Source organism: Staurois parvus, unplaced genomic scaffold, assembly GCF_062004578.1.
Source record: "Staurois parvus isolate SC_StPar_1 unplaced genomic scaffold, SC_StPar_1.0 ptg000667l, whole genome shotgun sequence".
Lineage (NCBI taxonomy): Eukaryota > Metazoa > Chordata > Amphibia > Anura > Ranidae > Staurois > Staurois parvus.
In genome coordinates, this window is record NW_028318463.1 from 354,922 (window position 1) to 376,706 (window position 21,785).

General features: G+C 48.8%; 1 protein-coding gene across 1 annotated transcript in view; it reads left to right on the forward strand.

Moving 5' to 3' along the window:
• RIMKLB (ribosomal modification protein rimK like family member B) overlaps positions 1-21,785 on the forward strand; it is a 108,841-nt gene that overhangs the window by 85,861 nt on the left and 1,195 nt on the right. The window contains exons 4-6 of the mRNA XM_089651887.1: positions 13,832-14,062; positions 14,289-14,375; positions 18,748-18,951. Of these exons, the coding sequence (XP_089508013.1) occupies positions 13,832-14,062; positions 14,289-14,375; positions 18,748-18,951 (522 nt within the window). The remainder of the gene's footprint in view (positions 1-13,831; positions 14,063-14,288; positions 14,376-18,747; positions 18,952-21,785) is intronic.

Consider the following 21,785-nt stretch of genomic DNA (forward strand, 5'->3'; position numbering starts at 1 on the left):
AGGCTAAGGTCCCTAACCCTCAAGGGGCGTACAATCTAAGGTCCCTAACCCTCAAGGGGCGTACAATCTAAGGTCCCTAACCCTCAAGGGGCGTACAGGCTAAGGTCCCTAACCCTCAAGGGGCGTACAGGCTAAGGTCCCTAACCCTCAAGGGGCGTACAGGCTAAGGTCCCTAACCCTCAAGGGGCGTACAGGCTAAGGTCCCTAACCCTCAAGGGGCGTACAGGCTAAGGTCCCTAACCCTCAAGGGGCGTACAATCTAAGGTCCCTCACCCACATTCATACATACACATACTAGGGACAATTTAGACAGGATCCAATTCACCTACCAGCATGTCTTTGGAGTGTGGGAGGAAACCGGAGTCCCCGGAGGAAACCCACGCAGGCACAGGGAGAACATGCAAACTCCAGGCAGGATGTGCCGTGGCTGGGATTCGAACCGACGACCCGAGTACTGCCAGGGGGAAGTGCTAACCATTCAGCCACTGTGCTGCCCCACAACTTGTTCATAGTGATAGCCTGCACTACTCTTAGGATCTGTGTTCCGCACATACAAACTGGAGCTGAATGGGACTTCTACAAAGTTTGCCGAAATGCTTTGTAAAGCTTGCTGTTCACTTTGCTCTCATACAAGCTGAAGCCCATGTGAAACGAGCCTTAGGAACTCTTGACGGCAACAGGAAATGCAAGCCTAGAGATGGCGCCACCAAAGGTTCCCCCTTCATTCTGTTGACTTTTGATGTTATGCAAAATGGTGGGAGACGTGGGTCAGTAAGGGGTAGGCTGGAACACACCAAGCAACCAAGGCAGAAATAGACTACCTCTGATGTGTGTTGCATTGGATCGTGTCACTACCCTGACATGCTTGGTGTGGGCGAAGGATGACGTTGAATAGGTGGGTCTGCAAGAGGAAGAACCCATTTAGGATCCTTCCAACTGGAGATGTATAGACCAGTGCGCAGGGTAGTGGCGGGGAGGCAGCGAACCTCTAAATTCCAATGTGTATTTAGGACTTTAGATAATTACACTTTTTTGGGACCCACGGGGTGTAGCTGGCCTCATCCTCCATTATACCTTGTTGGCCATTGAGGTAGTCATACAGAGTGACCAGTAATGTAAGGACGGCAGAAAGGGATGTAACAGACTTCATGATTTAAAGCAGAGAATTCAGATTGAGCTCCTTGGGACACTTGCTGTCACCTATAGGAATTTAAAATCTACAAAGTGTGGAAGGGTCGGCCACTTTTTATATATTTTTTTTTTTTTTCCGTTCTGAGCCTCTGTTGGGGGAATCGCCCCGTTATTTGTACTGGTGACCAAAAATAAAAGTGACGGGAAATCCAAAATTTTAGAGTTTCCTCCAGAACAAGATGAGGAGAAATCTTTCAGTGGGGACAGCTGGGCAAGAGGGGAATACTCCGCCTCATTTGGAAGATTTCCTTTTTAAAGTGGTTTTACAGGCTGAATGTTTTTTACCCCCCCCCCCCCAATACCGAAGCCCCCTCTTGATCCAGCAATGTGTACAGAAGCCTCGGCTGATTGGCTCTGTGGAAGAGGTACAACCTCGAAACACGTCAGCTATCCAGAGGTCTACAGACTACCTTCAGACTACCTTCAGACTACCTTCAGACTACCTTCAGACTACCTTCAGACTACCTTCAGACTACCTTCAGACTACCTTCAGACTACCTTCAGACTACCTTCAGACTACCTTCAGACTACCTTCAGACTACCTTCAGACTACCTTCAGGGGCTATTGAACCACACTGCATTTCTTGTGACATGCTCTCCATTTGATTTTATTTCTCTTGTGAGGATTTTACTTATCAAACTTTGTTTTTAAAGGTAATCCACTAGGCCTGTGTGCCCTCTTTTTGTCTCTTTATATACAGTCCCAGGACTCCCTCTCCTCATAGGCTGAGACAGAAACGGGACCCATTGGCTCCCACTGCTGTCAATCACAAGTGAGCCAATAAGGAGAGAGCAGGGCTGAGCCACGACTCTGTTTTATGGACACATAGAGTAGGGCGCTGGAGCAAGCAGGCAGAAGTTCCCCCATAGCAAGCGGTTTGCTATTGGGGACACCGGTCAAGGGGGAGGAGCCAGGAGAGCTGGCTGGGTACCCGCGCAGAGGAGGATCTGGCCTGCTCTGTGTAAAACCACTATGCAGAGCAAGTAAGTGACTTTATTTTAAAAGATGACCCTTTATTATTATTATTATTATTATACAGTATTTATAAAGCGCCAATGGTTCGCTCAGCGCTGTACATTACAAAGGGGGACAGAACATGTGACAGAACAATACCAATACAATGCAAAACATGAGGGGATCGAGGGCCCTGCTCTTTGGAGCTTACAATCTAATATCACTTTAACCTCTTGTGTCTCTGGGACAGGAAGCCAAATTTCTCCAATTGGATGCAGACAGCAGAAAATAAACTAGCAAGAGTTTTAACCCTTTCCTAACAAAAAAAAACTTGCTATACATGCACTTTAGTGGAAAACGGGTTTAAAGAGATTCCAGGAAGCAATCTTTATATCTTCGCCTCCCCTTTAACAAATGTGTGCTGCAGGTCCATGGACATGGCCACCTGAGTTGCAGTCCCACATGGTCCTAACAGTCCCAGAGATGCAGATTAATATTCTAGCACGTCTCCCCTCTTCAAGTCCTCTAATCACCAGTGTAAAGGTCCTTAATTCAACTGACCCCCAATAAATTTTAGTAGGTGTTCCCTGAGACCTGAAAATTGTTTCAATGGTTCCTTTAGGGCCAGTTCACACAACATTTGTTTTTGTTTTTTTTTGTATGCCCCCCCCCCACAATCCAAAACGCACAAAGTAGGTTATATGGCTATCAATGTCATAGATTACGTCAGCGATTGCAGTTCCAGTTGCAGAAAAAGTAGACCAGGCTGCATTTTTCCTGCACAGAATTGTACTGGAACGCAGTAAAACGCACTGGAACGCACATGTCCCTATTTAGATTGAAGAAAGAGAGGAAAAAAATGCATCATGCAGCACAGTGGCTAAATGGTTAGCATTTCCTCCTGGCCATGAGATGCCCCTGGTACCTTTCATAGGCTTTTTTTGGGTGTGGTTTGAGTGTGGGCGAGGACACAAGGGCCCCATGATCCCCTATTGCCCGGGGGCCCCATGAGTTGTCAGTCCGCCCCTGTCTCCCACACTGCAAAGACATGCTGGTAGGTGAATTGGCTCCTGTCTAAATTGGCCCTAGTATGTGTATGTATGAATGTGAGTTAGGGACCTTAGATTGTACGCCCCTTGAGGGTTAGGGACCTTAGATTGTACGCCCCTTGAGGGTCCTTAGATTGTACGCCCCTTGAGGGTTAGGGACCTTAGATTGTACGCCCCTTGAGGGTGAGGGACCTTAGATTGTACGCCCCTTGAGGGTCCTTAGATTGTAAGCACCTTGAGGGTGAGGGACCTTAGATTGTACGCCCCTTGAGGGTTAGGGACCTTAGATTGTACGCCCCTTGAGGGTTAGGGACTGATGTGAATGTACTATATATATATATATATATATATATATATATATATATATATATATAATCTATATAGCGCTGCGTAAATTGTTGGCGCTATATAACTACCTGAAATAAATAATAAACAAAACCCCGAAACACGCATGCTGAAATGCACATGGACGTTGTGTATCTATGGTGTGAACCGGCCCTTAGAGGAGAGGGGCGGCCATTAGAAAACTGGCCCCTTCAGCGTGGTATATTCAGATACTTTTAGTATGTGATGCCCAGCAGCCCCCCCCTCTAGTCGCTGTCTTGTTTTCAGTGCCGGTCAGCCGTTTACCTTGGCATCCCACACATTCTGGAACTTGGCGTTGTTTTTACAACCACAGCATGTTGGGCGCCTTTGCCTGTCTTCTCTCCCTCTTCACTTTCCTAGTCTAAGTCCAGACTCTGCATTCTGAAACGCAGCCAGTTGTATGACTGAGTGGAAAATGCAGAAGCAGCATCCCTGTACCACGGCCATACCCACCCCATCCTCATAAACGTTCTACCAGCTGATCCGTCTATGGAAGAATGAGGAGCCGTCTCAGGGCGAGATCTGTAGAACGTCATCACTATTTTCTGACATTAGCACTTGTTCTGCTCCTTTGTAACCACTTTACTTGTTATATAATGCAAAGAATTTTTGTTTCAAGGCCACCCTGCTTGTATGGTCACATGGCTGGCCTCTTTACTAAAGCTGGAACTCCGATATCAAGTGTTTTTCACTTCGGCTGTTTTTGGAGAGATGTCCTTGAAGCTGATTATGGTCATGTTGTGTTCAATACTGCACATGGAAATTCTGTGTTGAAGTAAAACTGTAGAGTATCTTTAGTGAGCGGTTTACTCTGTGTAGTTGTAATGTTTGTGTAAACCAACCCTGACACTAGGAGAAAATGGAGGCTGTGCCACCCGCTAGCACAGGGTTTCTCAGCCAGGGTTCCATGGAGCCCTAGGGATCCTCTAGGGCAGTGATGGCGAAACCTATGGCATCTTAGTGGGCACGCCAGGAAGAAGAGGAAGATGAGCGCACACGGACCACGCACACTGACCGGCCATCAAGATCTTGTCCACACTGGACCCCCATCAAACTACATCTCCCACATGTCTCTGGGGCCAGGGTGGGTGTAGACGAGAGGAAATGGCTCCTATGCGGATCTGGCACCAGGGGTGATGTAGCCGGGGATGGGCGTGGAAGAGAGGAAGAGGCTCCCACACTGCTCCGGGGCCAGGGGCAATGTGTTCAGCGTGGATGGGAATGAGCTGCTGGGTTGGAAGCCACACCGACACTGCCAGAGGTGAGATTAACTGCTTGTAGTGTCATCCATCAGTGCCCAGCAGTGTCGCCTGTCGGTGCTGCCCGGCGGTGTCGCCTGTCGGTGCTGCCCGGCGGTGTCGCCTGTCGGTGCTGCCCGGCGGTGTCGCCCCGGCGGTGTCGCCCGTCGGTGCTGCCCGGCGGTGTCGCCCGGCGGTGCCGCCCGGCGGTGTCGCCCGGCGGTGCCGCCCGGTGGTGTCGCCCGCCGGTGCCGCCCGGCGGTCCCGGTGTCGCCCATCGGTGTCGCCCGTCGGTCCCGCCCGTCGGTGCTATCAGTCAGTGCCGCTTATCAGTGCCCATCATTGCTACATATCAGTGCATCAGTGCCTCCATCAATGTCCACCAGTGCCGCCTCATCAATGCCCATCAGTGCTGCCTATTAGTGCAGCCTCACCAACGCACATCAAAGAAGAAATATTACCTGTTTGCAAAATTTTATAATAGAAGCAAAGAAAACCTTTTATGTTTTTAATTTTTTGCTCTTTTTTCATTTATAGTGCAAAAAATAAAACACCCAGTGGTGATTAAATACCACCAAAAAAAGCTCTATTTGTGTGAAAAAATGTGTTGCATGACCGCACAATTGTCATTGTCAAGTGCAACAGCACTGAAAGCTGAAAATTGGTCTGGGCAGGAAGGGGGTAGAAGTGCCCGGTAGGCAAGTGGTTAATTGCAGTGTTTGCACTTTGAAATAAAAAAGTTGGTTTTGTGTTGCAGTTTTGGGCACTCGGGCTCAGAAAGGTTCGCCATCACTGGCCTAGGGGTTCCTTGAGCAATGAGCACTTTCTTCCTCTCAGGTTCCCACTGACACCATTGATCCTTTTAGCCATCTATAAAGGGGACATTCTTCCCACTGACCTTCACACTAATGTATCATGGGTGTTAGATATAGTCATTTTTAGCAGGGATTCCCTGATACTGGGGAGTTATTTCAAGGGTTCCTCCGTGTTGAAGAGGTATAGAAATGCTGGCCTAGCTGAATGGATCCAGCCAACAACTCCAGTCTTCGTGGTCTTGTAGAGTCACCACCGGTATCCGACACTTCTGGTTGTCTGATGACGTGTCCCCCACTGATCTCTGTGTTTAACTGCGCCATCTTCTGCATCCCTCGGACACTCTAGTGACTGGCAGTGAATTCATACCTGTAGTCACTCTTGGAGTTGCCACACGCCCAACAGGAAAAAAAAAAAAATCTTTTACAGGATGGCTCTTCATCAGTTTATTACCTTTCAAAATGATTGTAAGCCCTTATACCCTCGATGAAACGAATCCTCCTACATAAGTTGTGCCGGTTTATCTACAGCCTTCGTTCCTCTGTCTATTCAAAGTGCAGAATTTACACAGGATCTCTCAGCTCCGAAAACCAGGGGGCGGTGACCTGAAGATACTCAGGGGAGCTCTGACAGTCAATTGGAGGGAAGACGCACACGTGTGCCCTCCCCCGTCACCATTTTTCTCTTGGTGTCAGGAAGACTTGTCAGATTTGACGTATGCTTATAGCAGAGCGGACAAATGACGCTTGGTGCTCTTGATTGAGACAATCACACGCTATAGAGGGGTACTCTTTGTTCATATTTCATGTCTGAGGTTTACAACCACTTTAAATTTGAAGTCTGGATGTGGATACACCAACTAGTGCATACCCACAGATTCTCTTCTACCACTGTCACAGCCAGCTACCATACCCTGTGCATTGAGATATGGGGGGAGGATGTGGTCTCCTGCCAGTGTGCGGTGCGTCAGCGCTGTCGCATGATGGAGGGGTGAACGTCACCACTCCCTTTGACACACACGCTGGACACTTCCAATGTTTAGATCTCTCTAGAACCTCCTATAGCTTGCGGTGGTTCCTCCTGCTGATCTTGTCAGTAATCTGTCCTATAATGCCATGGAGGTCAGCAGGAGGAACCAGCGAGAGGAGAATCGGCACTTGTTTGTATGAAACATGTCAATGATGCTGCTTATCCTCGGCGCTGTCAATTTGACACAAATCTGACATTGGATCGGGTCCTGCAGTGGTGTGCAGCTGTATGTCATCTTTCACCAGTGAGAGGGGGCCTAAGATTTGTGATCCCAGAAATGGCCTGCTGTCAGTGCTGTATAAACTGTCCCATCAGCTACATACAGTGCGGTGTTACAGCAGCAGGATGGAGACTTCTGTCCCATTTCCGGAACAAAATTGTCAGGCAGAGCGCTGCTCAGCCATTCACAGGAATTGTATGTCTGATTGCATGCAAGGTTTCCTCGATTGGATGAGGCGGGGATTATCCAATCACAGGAAGACTTGTATGCATTCAGACATGCAAACAATTCCTGTGGGTGGCTGAGCAACACTCCGCCCAACCAGATTTTGTTCTGCGAACAGTATACAGTGCTGTATACTATGTAGCTGATACTACATCCAATTTATATAGCGCTCCCAGCTGGGGAGTCTAGTAAACGAAACCGTTCTGATACTAATATGTAAATTGGGACTTTGCCAAAAGTCAACGTCGAAGGCCTCATCTCAGCTCTGGCTTCTGGCCTATGCAGAGACATGACTGTCGTAGGAAGGGCCGCAGTGCCTTTGGGGTGTTGTCCGGCCGCCCTTGGGGGGGTTGTCCGGCCGCCCTTGGGGGGGTTGTCCGGCCGCCCTTGGGGGGGTTGTCCGGCCGCCCTTGGGGGGGTTGTCCGGCCGCCCTTGGGGGGGTTGTCCGGCCGCCCTTGGGGGGGTTGTCCGGCCGCCCTTTGGGGTTTGGCGGCCGCCCTTGATGGCCTCTCTTCATTATACTATGCTGGAGACAAGATGGCAGCAGCCATCTCATTACCATTACACCACGGTTTGAGAGGCACTACTGACAGCGTTTGGCCCTCCTCTCCTCTGCATAGGCACATGACTAAAGCCGGCCATAGATGGACTGAATCTCAGCCGGTTCAGCAGGGACTGACTGAGATTCGATCCATCCATGGGCAGGCCAATTGTACTCAACTCGGTCCTTCAGTCGACTTTGGTACTACCAGCTTGTCGTATAAATTTACATCCGATTACAGGCGGCGGCTATAGCCACTAGCTGTACCCATTGGCTTCGGTCAGCCTGGAAGGCTCCCTACCTCCTGCCGGCAGAACACGCTAGCACTGCAGGAGGGATTCCCCCTTCAACAGCGACTGTTGATGGGAGACTCCAGCAATTCTTTCTTTCCTTCCACTCGAAAATCGAATAATCTGTGGCCTGCTTAAGCGGTCCTGTAGCCACCACCCAAGTGCATTGCCTCGGGTGATTGGATGGTGCCTGAACAGGAGTTAGCAGACTCATGGTGCGTGGCGTCTCAGGGGAAGAGTCAGTCTAATTACCTTCTGGATGTGTCCGTTTTGGCTGTGTCAGCACATCCCAGCCATCTCCCTTCACCTTTTATCAATTTTGTTTTTTTTTTTTTCTCTACTGCTCAGACGAGGCTTTCCTCCATCAGCATTCTGAGCACTGCTCCCGTCAGCGGCAAGCTGTCCAGAAGCTGCATTGCGGCAGCCATAAATGTGCAAATGACGTGGAAGCTGGAAGGAGCCTCGTCCTTGTAGCCGAGGCAGCGGAAAGCTGCGCTTTGCTGTGTCATTCTTCACCTTTTTTTTTTCCTTTAAAGTAAACCTGTGGTGATGAAATGATGCAAATGCCGGTGTTAATACACAGGGTGCTGCTATATACAGGGCTCCATTGTACTGCCGGCCCCAGGACTCTGAGCAAACCTCAGCCTGACCTGGTCAGAACGTGGGCACGGTGACCTCGTGCTGCGCGGATGCTGCGCAATAGGTCACTGGGGTGACTGCATTGTCCTCTGGGATGCTGAGAGGTGACAAATCCCTAGACTTGATGCGGCGTCAGCATTTCCAGACTCTGCTGCCCGGGTTCAGGATTTTGAAACGTCGAGTTCTTATCACCGGGTATGGTTAGTTATTGAACTCGGTGGAATTAGTTCTTTCAGTAATGGAGGTTCAGTTTTGTGTGGTCTGCATACAGCCTACCTAGGAACCCCCACACTTCAAGGCTGACACTCATCAGTGCATTTTGATATTTGGTGTAACTCCTTCCAGGAGCCAGCCCACTGCTTGGTTCAGGGCTGAGGAGTACTGAGGCTGCTGCTGTGATGTGTTCAGGAAGCTATGTACGGCACCATGTTGGCCCCTTCTACTAGCTATGATCTGCTTGCATTGCATAGAGAAACACAGAGACCCAGTGAGATCACTGAATCTAAAATGAGGTATGCAATGAAACGGAAAAGGTTCTGTTTACATTTTTTCATCAAAATAGAGTATTCGCAGATTAAAATTCAGCTTTAAACAACTCGTATATTCCCGTTTGTTGGAAAATGACAATCCATTTCTGATTAAACTCCCAAAAAAATAAATACAATTGCAAAAACTCCTGTAGTTTGGTTTGACCCATCGTGTAATTACCTAGTTAGGCTTGTGACCTCTCTGCATGCTACACTGCAGGTACAGTGGATACAGCGATTTAAACAAATCCACCTATATACTTTGGATGGATGTAGACTGCAGATAAACAAATACAAAGTCCCGAATTTATACAGCTTGAATGAGCTTTCAAATAACGGAGTGGGGGGACGAAGAGCGTTGCGGTGCAGAGTGGGGGGGACGAAGAGCGTTGCGGTGCAGAGTGGGGGGGACGAAGAGCGTTGCGGTGCAGAGTGGGGGGGACGAAGAGCGTTGCGGTGCAGAGTGGGGGGGACGAAGAGCGTTGCGGTGCAGAGTGGGGGGGGACGAAGAGCGTTGCGGTGCAGAGTGGGGGGGGACGAAGAGCGTTGCGGTGCAGAGTGGGGGGGACGAAGAGCGTTGCGGTGCAGAGTGGGGGGGACGAAGAGCGTTGCGGTGCAGAGTGGGGGGGACGAAGAGCGTTGCGGTGCAGAGTGGGGGAGACGAAGAGCGTTGCGGTGCAGAGTGGGGGGGACGAAGAGCGTTGCGGTGCAGAGTGGGGGGGACGAAGAGCGTTGCGGTGCAGAGTGGGGGGGACGAAGAGCGTTGCGGTGCAGAGTGTGGGGGGGACGAAGAGCGTTGCGGTGCAGAGTGTGGGGGGGACGAAGAGCGTTGCGGTGCAGAGTGTGGGGGGGACGAAGAGCGTTGCGGTGCAGAGTGTGGGGGGGACGAAGAGCGTTGCGGTGCAGAGTGTGGGGGGGACGAAGAGCGTTGCGGTGCAGAGTGTGGGGGGGGACGAAGAGCGTTGCGGTGCAGAGTGGGGGGGGACGAAGAGCGTTGCGGTGCAGAGTGGGGGGGGACGAAGAGCGGAGCAGGGGGGACAAAGAGCGTTGCAATGCAGAGTGGGGGGAGGAAGAGCGCTGCAGTGCGCGGATTGGGGGGAGGGAGAGCGCGGCAGTGCGCGGAGTGGGGGCTGATTGGAGGGAAGGCATCCCCCCCTTCACACAGCACACAGGACCAGAGCCAGGACTGTCAATCACAGGCTGTGTGCTGGAGGTCCTTCCCGGTCACCTTTTGTCGGTGTCAGGAAGGAAAACTTGTCGTCAGCAGAGGAATGAGTCTGCAGACAGAATTGACACTTGGTGCTCCTGATTGATACAAGTACACACTATAGAGGGGTTTGCTTTGTTCATATTTCAAGTCTGAGGTTTACAAACACTTCACGTTTAAGCCAGAAGCTGTCCGTTATTGAAGGAGGAATTCTCTGGTTATATACATTGACACGAGTCCATCAACTTCTTTCCACCAAAGTCATCAGCGGGGATACGGATGAGGTCATCCTTACACCATCTCCTGTAAACGTGTGTAAAGCAGTAGAGCCCGGATTGGCTCAGAGTGCTGCCACTCCCTCTCCCAGTCTGAGCACTGCTGTATAGAAATGGAGGCTGATTATGAAATGCATATTTAGATACTCAAGTTGGTCCTCTTCAATATTATGATGAGGGCGGAGGAAATATTCACCAGCCCAGTCTGGCGTCGCGCTTTTAACCTGTAGCCGCCCACTTAAAACATGCGGCAGCAAAAAGGCGGACCTGAACGCCCACTAGCTGCGCATGTGTTGCGGGGCAGACAGTGTTTCTATATTGATAGCATGCTCCCAGCACAAAGACCGACATCCCTGGATCGCCTCTAATCGGTAGCTGGCGGGACTGGATCCCAATCGTGTGACACCCAATCACCATAATCGCAAGATTGCTGATCCTTCCTGCCCCCCCCTGGGAGTTCAGAAACTTGTAAAGGGTTGCTGGGGCAGGAAGGGGTTAATACCGCACTTGTTTCCCTTGCTGATAATACTCAGGATGTAGAAATGATTCACAAAAACATTCTTTGGTTATTTCTCACTGACAAATGAGGATTCATGTAGCACAGCGACAATCTAGGGGCTTAGTGGGGACATGGGAGCCGAAGACAAAGTCAGAGGTCACTGAGCCCACAACAATGGGAGGTTTAGGCCAGGCCAGGGCCACGTTTCTGCATGGATGTGTCAGAGGCTTACGTGCCGGTGTGTTCTCTATTCTATGAGGAGGCCGACCGGCGGTTTCCTGTTTGCGCGCTGACCTAGCATTCACTTTCTTCTTGAATTTCCCATGAACGAGAGAGTTAATCAGAGTCTTGTGGCATGTGAGTGCAAAATCCTGTGTGTGTGTGTACACACGCATACGCCTGACCTCGGGGGCCCCATGTCAACTCCATTTCCCCAAAACAGGAATTGTTTTGTAGGTTCGTCATCGCCCCGTGGTTTTATGGGTAGCTGAACGCTTTGCTTTCTAACAATTGTTTTCACTGGCAATTCTGTGTGGAAAAAATAAACACAAAATATGCTTCAGAATTTTTCAAGTAGTACAGTTTAGAAACGTAGACATGAGAACTCTCGGGATGGGTGCAAGAAATAGCCGTTGTTTTCTTTCTCATGGAAATGTTTAGCGAGGGGTTTTCCTACAGTGGAAAATCTGAAAACCTCCTAGGTTTAGTTGATTTACATATTCAAGAACCATTAACTCCCCCCCCCCCCCCCAAAACCTGCACTAGCAATACAGCCAAACGTATGAGGACACTTCTCCAGATTGAGTTCAGGTGTTTCTGGTGAAGGGTTCTGTCCATGAGCTCGTTCACGTGAGGTTGGGTGGGCTGTAAAACTCCACCGAAGACCGCTACCCTCTTGGCATAGGAAGCAGCCAGGGGTGTACTTTTCTTTGTGGCCACATCAGGAATTATACCCCTCGAGTGTATGGCGCTTCTCTGCAAGTGCCCCTCAACCGCATGCCAGTGCAGGATCAAGAGGGTAATGTAGTTGTTAAAGGTGGGGGTTTTTTTTTTACCTTCATGCATTCTATACACGAAGGTAACAAAACTGTATGCAGCTCCCCCAATACTTGCCTGAGCCCCCCTCAATTCAGCGTTCTGAAAAGGAGCCTCGGCTGTACTGGGTCTCTCCCCTCCCCTTCCCCCTCCCCTTCCCCCTCCCCCTCCCCCTCCCCTCCCTTCCCCTCCCCCTCCCCTCCCTTCCCCTCCCCCCTCCCTTCCCCTCCCTCCCCCTCCCTTCCCCTCCCTCCCTTCCCCTCCCTCCCTTCCCTTCCTCTCCCTCCCTTCCTCTCCCTCCCTTCCCTTCCTCTCCCTCCCTCCCTTCCTCTCCCTCCCTTCCCTTCCTCTCCCTCCCTTCCCTTCCTCTCCCTCCCTTCCCTTCCTCTCCCTCCCTTCCCTTCCTCTCCCTCCCTTCCCTTCCTCTCCCTCCCTTCCCTTCCTCCCTCTCCCTTCCCTTCCTCTCCCTCTCCCTTCCCTTCCCTTCCTCCCTTCCCCTCCCCTCCTCTCTCCCCCTCCCTTCCCCTCCTCTCTCCCCCTCCCTTCCCCTCCTCTCTCCCCCTCCCTTCCCCTCCTCTCTCCCCCTCCCTTCCCCTCCTCTCTCCCCCTCCCTTCCCCTCCTCTCTCCCCCTCCTCTCCCCTCCTCTCTCCCCCTCCTCTCTCCCCCTCCCTTCCCCTCCTCTCTCCCCCTCCTCTCTCCCCCTCCCTTCCCCCCCTCCCTTCCCCCCCTCCCTTCCCCTCCTCTCTCCCCCTCCCTTCCCCTCCTCTCTCCCCCTCCCTTCCCCTCCTCTCTCCCCCTCCCTTCCCCTCCTCTCTCCCCCTCCCTTCCCTCTTCTCTCCTCCTCTCTCCCCCTCCCTTCCCCTTCTCTCTCCCCCTTCCTTCCCCTTCTCTCTCCCCCTCCCTTCCCCTCCCCCTCTCCCCCTCCCTTCCCCTCCCCCTCTCCCCCTCCCTTCCCCTCCCCCTCTCCCCCTCCCTTCCCCTCCCTCCTCCCCCTACTGTCAATCAAGGCCAATGAGGAGAGGGGGGGGGAATTGGCTGAGCCATGTCTGTCTTATGGAGACGCAGGGCTCAGACTGAGCACGCACCAGTGCCCCCATAGCAAGCATCTTGCTGTTGGGGGCACTGGTCAAAGGGGAGAAGCCAGTAGCGCTGGCAGGGGACTTGAGGAAGGGGGGTCGGGGCTGCTCTGTGCAAAAGAACTGCACAGAACAGGCAAGTATGTTTAAAAAAAAAAAATAAAAAGCTTTAATATCGCTTTACAACAGGCAGTTGTTATGTGATGCAATATACAACCCCTCCCCACTGGAGAGAGTGAACTAGTACCAATTCCAGCTTTCTCTCACTTTAAAATGGTTAGCTTGGACCAAGCTGGTCAGAAGAGCAAGCCTTGTATTTAGTAAATGGGGGTGGTTTCAAATTAATTTCGCAATAAAATAAAGCATGGAGACATGGCAGGATGGAGGTGTTTGCTTTGAATATTAAAAATGAATTGTTTTTGATTCGTGCTGCTCGGATGCAGTATAGTTCCGCTTTAATGCCAATGACATTGGAAGGCTATGTCCAGCAAAGCTGGTTGAGGGTGCGGTGGTGACGGCTCCACAAGGTTGTGATCATATTGTGGATCTCTGCATCTCCTCTTAACCTGCCCTAGTCTTGGAGAACAGGCTTGGTGTGTTTAATGGAAGCTTTGGTCTCGGCACAAACCTTTTTATTTTTAATTCTGTTTGCAGGCCTGCGTGTGAATGGAGAGTTCGTTACGTCCTACCCTCAGGTTGTGGTCGTCCGTGTGCCTACCCCCTGGGTGCAGAGCGACAGTGACATCACCGTCCTAAGACATCTGGAGAAGATGGGCTGCCGGCTAATGAACCGACCGCAGGCTATCCTCAACTGTATAAATAAGTTCTGGACTTTCCAGGAGTTGGCTGGCCATGGTGTACCCCTGCCTGATACATTCTCCTATGGTAAGTGGATGCTGGTGTGGGTACGTGGCTCATGCACATTCATTTTTAAAGGACCATTGTTCTTTTGAAAAGAGAATTTTTAATTTTTTTGTGAAAAGTTACAACATCTTCATTATAAATTTTGTTGCTTTTGAAATCTTAAACTGTTTTTATTTTCACTAAAAGGACCTTTTTATAGAACCCGTGGTCTCGATACATTTATACTGATGACACTGTTTATTTTAAGGTGGCCATGAAAACTTTTCCAAAATGATCGATGAGGCTGAAGTATTGGAGTTTCCCATGGTGGTGAAGAACACTCGGGGTCACAGAGGTAAGTGTGTTTAAAGCCTCTGGTTTCCTGGCTGTATATAGACCTCTGCTGTCAATCACCGCTAGTGAGAGAGGGCCAATCCCACGGCTCTGTTTTATGAACGCATAGAGCGGGGTTCGAGCGCAAGCAAGCACCAGTTCCCCCATACATAGCAAGCAGTGTTCTGTTGAGCACTGATCAAGGTGGAGGAGCCAGAAGTGCTGGCGGGGGGGACCCAAAAAGAGGAGGATCAGGGCTGCTCTGTGCAAAACTATTACACAGAGCAGGTAAGTATGCCATGATCGGCAGTTGCATATAAACGGCCGGATGGTGGCAGTGCAGGGTCGGTTGGCCGTTTATAAACTGCCTCCCCGCACCCTGCTTGTGCGCGCTCCCTGGGAGTGCGCAGCATCGCGATCCGGTGCCCACTGTGTCCTCCGGACACAGTGAAACACCGATCGTCGGACGGGACCTCTGTACCAATCCTCTGTGGCCAATCAGTGATCACATGCAAAGTAGTAAGCAAGATGTCACTTGTGACATCATTGCTTGCTACGTGTGAAATCTGTGAATGATCAGAGGTCACATGGTACAAGGTTATTCACAAAAGCCTTGTACCATGTGACAAGCTGTGACCAATCACAGCTCACTCAGTACTTCTCAATGAGTGCAAGAATGCAGACAGAGAGAAAGAGAAATGATTGCTTTTACATCCTATATGGGTGTAAAAGCAATCGGTGTAAAAAAAAAAAAATCACCCTCCACAAGTAGTACAGTGTCACCATGGTGACACTGTACTGCTAGGGTGACAGTATGTAAAAAAAAAATAAATATAAAAATGTTTAAAAATTATAATTGTTGGTTATAAACTAATTTGGATTTTTTTTTTTTACTAAAATTATAACGGAATAAATTTTGGCCAAGATTTATGAGGAAATATTATTAATTTGCAAGATTTTATAAAAAAAAAAACACTTTTCAAAATTTTTGGACATTTCATTTACATAGCAAAAAAAATAAAAATCCCAGCGCTGAATAAATACCACCAAAATAAAGCTTTATCTGTCTCAAAAAAATGGTAAAAATTCATTTGGGTACAGTGTTGCATGACCGCGCAATTGTCATGCAAAGTGTGATAGCGCTAAAGGTTGAAAATTGCCCTGGTCAGGAAGGGGGTGAAAGTGTCCGGACTGGAAGTGGTTAAAGACTGCTTTGATATCGCTTTACAGCATTCATTTTTGGTCATGTAATCCCTGCTGAAAGGAGCCTTCTTAGATTGGTTGAGCACCTTTTTATCAAAGCTCATGTGACAAAGTGCCTAGGCTTTGGTCATATGACCAGCGCACTGCCATTCTCTTCCAGGAAAGGTGAGCATTTCAGCTATTCCATTTTTTTTTTTTTCATCTTCATTCCAAGAAGACTGCTAAAATAGCTGAATTAACCCCATATTACTAGTCTTTTAAAATTGTAACGCCACGAGGTGTTGCAGGGGCAGCTTCCCAATTTGTTTCACTGATTGGCTGTCACTCTCCATTCTACGGGTTTCCAGTCATCACTGTGACCAGGAACTGTCTGACAAAGCAGTCCTAGGGCTCGGAGGGGTTCGAGCGCACTCCCAGCACTAAACTAACGTGTATATAAAGCCCAGCTTTGTGCTGCCACATGTGGGAAAGCAGTTAACATTTTTTGCTTAGGATCACTGCTGTCAGACTGACTTCTGGTGAAAGAAAAGAGGAGTTTTAAAGGTGTCATAAACAGGGTGGATTTAATTTAAATCGCTAGTGAAAAGGCTCGATTTAAATCCTAATTTTTAAAGGGCACCTGTCATCTGTCCCGCAGCGGCAGCTCCTCTGACCCGCTGTTGACTCATCAACAGTCCCATTCACTTTAATGGGACGGCTGGTGATGCAGCAGAGGCGCAAGATGAGTGACGTGGCGGCAGCAGGTGAGTGGATGCCCACTAACAGGCCCTGCCACAATGGATCTAAAATGACAGGTGCTCTTTAAATGCTCATTCTTGCTGGTAGTTAGAATATTTATTTGCAAACCAAATGAAGGTTTCCTTTTTAGAATAATAAGCTGTCAGGTTAGTAGAACAGCGATATCAGCACCAATTTTAGGTTAATCACACGTAGCTGGAAAACTACTCAAATTTTTATTTCATGTTTTTTCTCCTGGTTGCTGTGAAATTGTGTGAATGCATCAATGCAGCGCATGTGATCTCCACTTGCAGAGCTTGGATTCATTGAATGAGTTTACCAAAAATTGTAAATATTGCAGAATATACAGACTCATGCTAAGATCCATTTCATGCTGAATAAACTAAATTATTTGTGTCTTAAATAGAAAACTATCTTTTAGATGCATTTTATTAAAATTTGATAATCAAAAAAATCCGATTTTTAATTTAAAAAAAGAAAAAAAAAACAATTTAGCCTCTTTGGCGGTATGATTCTTTCCGATTTTTTTGTGCTGAAAGCGGTACCATTTTTTTTTGCATGGAAATATGTAGTTTTTTTATTGTAGGCTGTAATTTTTAGGAATAACTCACTGAAATCTGTAAGAACAAGAGTCTAGTAAACATTCCGGATATGATGAAACTTGAAACCCGAAATCATAAATTATAATTTAATAATCATAAAAATTAATATAATACATTTAATTCAATAATATAATCAAACCAAAAACACTGAAATGTGAAATATAGAGGCAAATTCGCACATTGCTGAGCTCAGTCGCAAAATCGTTTGCAGTGTCTGACGAATTTCCCCCACGAATCATCACTCAATTCTGCAAGTGATTCTGATTTACTATCGCTGTTCTCTAGCCGGTCTAAAACCGCTTTTGACGTAAAGGGACGCTTTTTGGACGCCATGGACGTTTCTACGTTTCCAGGCAGAAAGAACAGTCAAAATGCAGGCAGGGCACCGGACAAAGCATTAGGGACAAAATATATGTGAAATGCATTGAAACAGCAAAAATGACATTTTTAAAAAATTTCAAATTTCCCGCCGGTTCCGGCGCCCGTACGTCCCGACGTCACAGGGACTGGAACACGGATGCCGGCATCGGCCGGAGGAGATGGCCGGGGACGCTGCAGGGGACACATCGCGGGAGCGAAGGACAAGGTAAGTGCTGCAGGGACTCCCTGAGCAACGCCGCATGGTAAGCCCGAGTGTAGCTCGGGGTTACCGCTCTTGGTACTCAAATTTTACACCGAGCTACACTCGGGAAAACTGCTAAGGAGGTTAATCAAAACAAAACTTTTTTTTTTTTTTTTTTAAATCGATTTTTATCCATCCAGGTCATAAAATATCTAAATCCATTACACATGCCCTCCCCCAGCTCAGTCAAGATGGTTCTCAGAATGCTGATTGTGGCTCTCCTCAGGGGGTTTCTGCAGTCAAAAACTAAATGAACTGTGATCCAGAGCTCCATATCCCCATTTCAAGTCAGACTCTTATATGGGTGTCTTGTAAGATGGTGCTCACTATATTTTAGTGAAGCCTAGTTTGCTTGGGCCAAGAACCATTACCTTCACTACTGAATGTGCCCACTGCTTGTGCTGTACAAACTGCATGTATCCTCGGCTAAATACAGCACTGTGTCCTGGCAGTGGGACAGGAATTTCCCGTTCCACTCCCGGAACAAAATCAAGTCGTGCCGAGCTCTGCTCAGCCATTCACTGGGAGCTTTGTATTCTGTGAATGAATACAAAGCTTCCTCTGATTGGCTATGGACGGGCCAATCATGCCACGAGCTCAGACTCTGCCATTCTGAGGACGCTTTTGTGTCTGGAAAGTGCCAGACTGTGTTCAGAAAATATTCTTCATTACATTTGATAGAAAACATGATTTAAGTGGTACCTCGACGTCCCCTTTTATTAAGGCTTTAAAATGATAGTGGAATTCATAATTGAACCAAATATTTCCTTTGCATATAGATTTGCATATAGTACATGTAAGTTTGCAGGAAATGCATTTATAAATGCCCATTCACATATATGCAGATTGGATACGGTTTGAACCGCATCCAATCTGCATGACGTGACAAAACATTGCTTCCTATTGTGTTCACATATGGCCGGTGCGGAGTCAGTCCTGTCCGATTTTCTGTGCAGTGAGATCCGGTTCAGGTGCGGATTACAGACTATTGACTGACTGCTATGGGAACCATTTCTAAACCGCATGTGTGAACAGGATAAGATCCTGTGCTAATCCTGTCCTGAACCCGATGTGAACCTGTGAACTACTGTATCAGCTGTGAAACCTGAGCCTCAATCTGCACCGCATGTATGTGAATCAGCTCTAACCGACTTTACAGCGGGCTGATCACCTGTTGGATCAGGTTGTTTTCTTTTTTTTTAATCTATCTGTTTTATATTACTTTGCAGGTAAAGCCGTGTTTCTGGCTCGGGACAAGCACCATCTGGCAGACCTGAGCCATCTGATCCGTCACGAAGCACCGTATCTGTTCCAGAAGTATATACAGGAGTCTCATGGACGGGACGTTCGAGTCATCGTTGTGGGTGGCCGTGTCATTGGCACTATGCTGAGGTGTTCTACAGATGGAAGAATGCAAAGCAACTGCTCTCTAGGTGAGTACAGCGAGCGTGATCACATACAGACTGCTTTAGCAGCCTGCTAGCTGCATTAAATGGATGTTGCCTAAGGCGACAAATATCCTTCCTAGTAGGTGGAATTTGGACATCATTCTTAGCACAGGTTGACAAGAGGCTGGCTCATTTTGCACATTTACTTACAGGTAAACCTGAGCCAAGCTTGCCTCTTATCTGGCATGGCTGCTACAGATCAGGACTGGAGCCATATTGACTTAACACATTAATGTATACTGAGCTTGTGTCTGAAGATATCCAGGTATTGGAGGTGCTGACTTATTGAAGGTTTTCAGGTACTGGAGGTGCTGACTTATTGAAGGTATCCAGGTACAGGAGGTGCTGACATTATTGAAGGTATGCAGGTAATGGAGGTGCTGACATTATTGAAGGTTTCCAGGTATTGGAGGTGCTGACATTGAAGGTATCCAGGTACTGGAGGTGCTGACTTATTAACTTCTTGCCGACCGCGCATAGCCGAATGACGGCTTCACCGCGGCCGGCCAGTTCTGAGTGGACGTCATATGACGTCCTCCCAGAACGCGCTCTCGGGGCGCGCACCCGGCGATCTCCGTGATCGCTGTGTCCTACGGACACAGCTGATCACGTGATGTGGTGAAAGGCCGATCCCACCGGCCTTTTACCACGTGATCAGCGGTGTCCAATGACACGCTGATCACAGGGAAATGCAAGTGCCGGTTCTCGGCTGCACTTTCCTCACGCTGTCAGATCGTGAGGAAAGTACTGCCGAGAACCGGCAGTTGTCAGAGCGGGGATCGGCACCGATAATCAGGGCACTGATGATCAGTGCCCTGATGATCGGTGCCCAGCAGTGACACCCGCAAGTTCCGCCCAGCAGTGCGCCCACTAGCCCCGCCCACCCGTTCCCAGCAGTGCCCCCACCTGTGCCCAGCAGTGCCCCCACCTGTGCCACTCTGCAGTGCCACCTACCTGTGCCCAGAAGTGCCCACCTGTGCCCACCCACCAGTGCCGCCCACCAGTGCAGCCCAGCAGTGCTGCCAGTCAGTGCCCAGGGGTTGTGCCAGTCAGTGCCGCCAGTCAGTGCCCAGAAGTGATGCCAGTCAGTGCCGTCTATCAGTACCCATCAGTGTCACCTATCAGTGCCGCCTATCCGTGACCCCTAATTAGTGCTGTCCATCAGTGCCGCCTATCCGTGCCACCTCATTAGTACTGCCTATCAGTGCCCTTTAGTGCTGCCTATCAGTGCCCATCAGTGCCGCCTCATCAACGCAAATCAGTGAAGGAGAAAAAATACCTCTTTGAAAAATTTTATAAAAGAAATAAACTTTTTTTTTTTTTCTTCAAATTTTTTGCACTTTTTTTAATTTATAGCGCAAAAAGTAAAGCGCCCAGTGGCGATTAAATACCACCAAAAGAAAGCTCTATTTGTGAGAAAAAAATGATCAAAATTTCATATGGGTACAATGTTGCATGACCGCGCAATTGTCAATCAAAGTGCGGCAGCGCTGAAAGCTGAAAATTGGCCTGGTAAGGAAGGGGGTATAAGTGCCTGGTAGGCAAGTGGTTAAAGGTTAACTCCGCTTTCGTTTGAAAAATTGCCTATAAAATTGCTAGTCAAGTCATATTGTAACTGTTAATAAAAATTACCTTTCCTTTGCCATCTGCAGTGTTGTATATTTCTGTAAAATGCAATATAGTAACCTGGAGGCATTCTGTACACAGAGTGTGTACAGAATGCCCCCTAAAAATGTAATTTCCTGTTTGTGATTGGCTCACTGATTTTCCCAAAAGTCTGCACTAACATAGGTCAGATTTTTCACATCCCCTGCAACAAAAATTTAAATTTTTGGTGAGCTACTCCCAAAGGGGAATAGTGTCTAAAGCAGCAATGGGCAAACTACGGCCCGGCGGACCTTTTAATCCGGCCCGCGGAGCGTGATACAAAAAAAAACAGCCAGGGCAGGCAAACATTTGAATCATTCAGTGCGCTCAAATGCAATGATTGGCCAGTCTCGCTGCCACTCACATCCTGATAGCCAGTGATTGGCTGTCAGGATGTGTGTAGGCGGGGCAGCGTGACGAACGTGAGGGGAGCTAGGCTCCTCTCACAGTCCGCCCTGAAGACCGGAATGGCGCAGGAACACGGTGAGAGGAACGTGCGGAACAAAGGTAATTTAATATATATTAATTCACACATACACATCATTCATCTACTCTTGGTCCGGCCCCCGGGTCCAATATATGAACCCATTGCGGCCCTCAAGTCAAAAAGTTTGCCCACCCCTGGTCTAAAGGGATACAGAGCCTGCCACTTTTCTCAGTCCTGCAGGTGTAGAAGCTGATTGGTAATTATGAAATCACTCCCATTAGATTGTCTGTGTCCATGTGCAGAGTGAAATAGTTCGCTCTTCAGAATAAAAAAACACTGGAGTTGCTCTTTAACCTCTTCGCGCCGGCCACATGCAAATGTGCAGCCTCCCGACGTCTGGGTCTTGACGCTGAGCGGCTGCACATTTGCGTGCAATTAACAAAAACGTGCTGACAGCGTGCGCTCTGCGCGCTCCCAGCACACATGTCCGGTACTCACGGAAAGGTCCTGATCTTTCAATCGGGACCTTTCCCGATCATGTGACGGCGAATCACGGCAGTCACATGACCTTAAAACCCTGCCCCGCCTCCGGGCTTCTGAAACCCTTAAAGGGCCGGGAGGTGCCGGCGCCAAGGAGGTTAAAGAGGCTGTTTCTCTGAACCTAAAGTCCAGGCAGAAACATTTTAGAGTTGAGGTCGTCTTACCTTTAGCAAATGTTAGGTTGGCATCTAATGCTATTGCCATG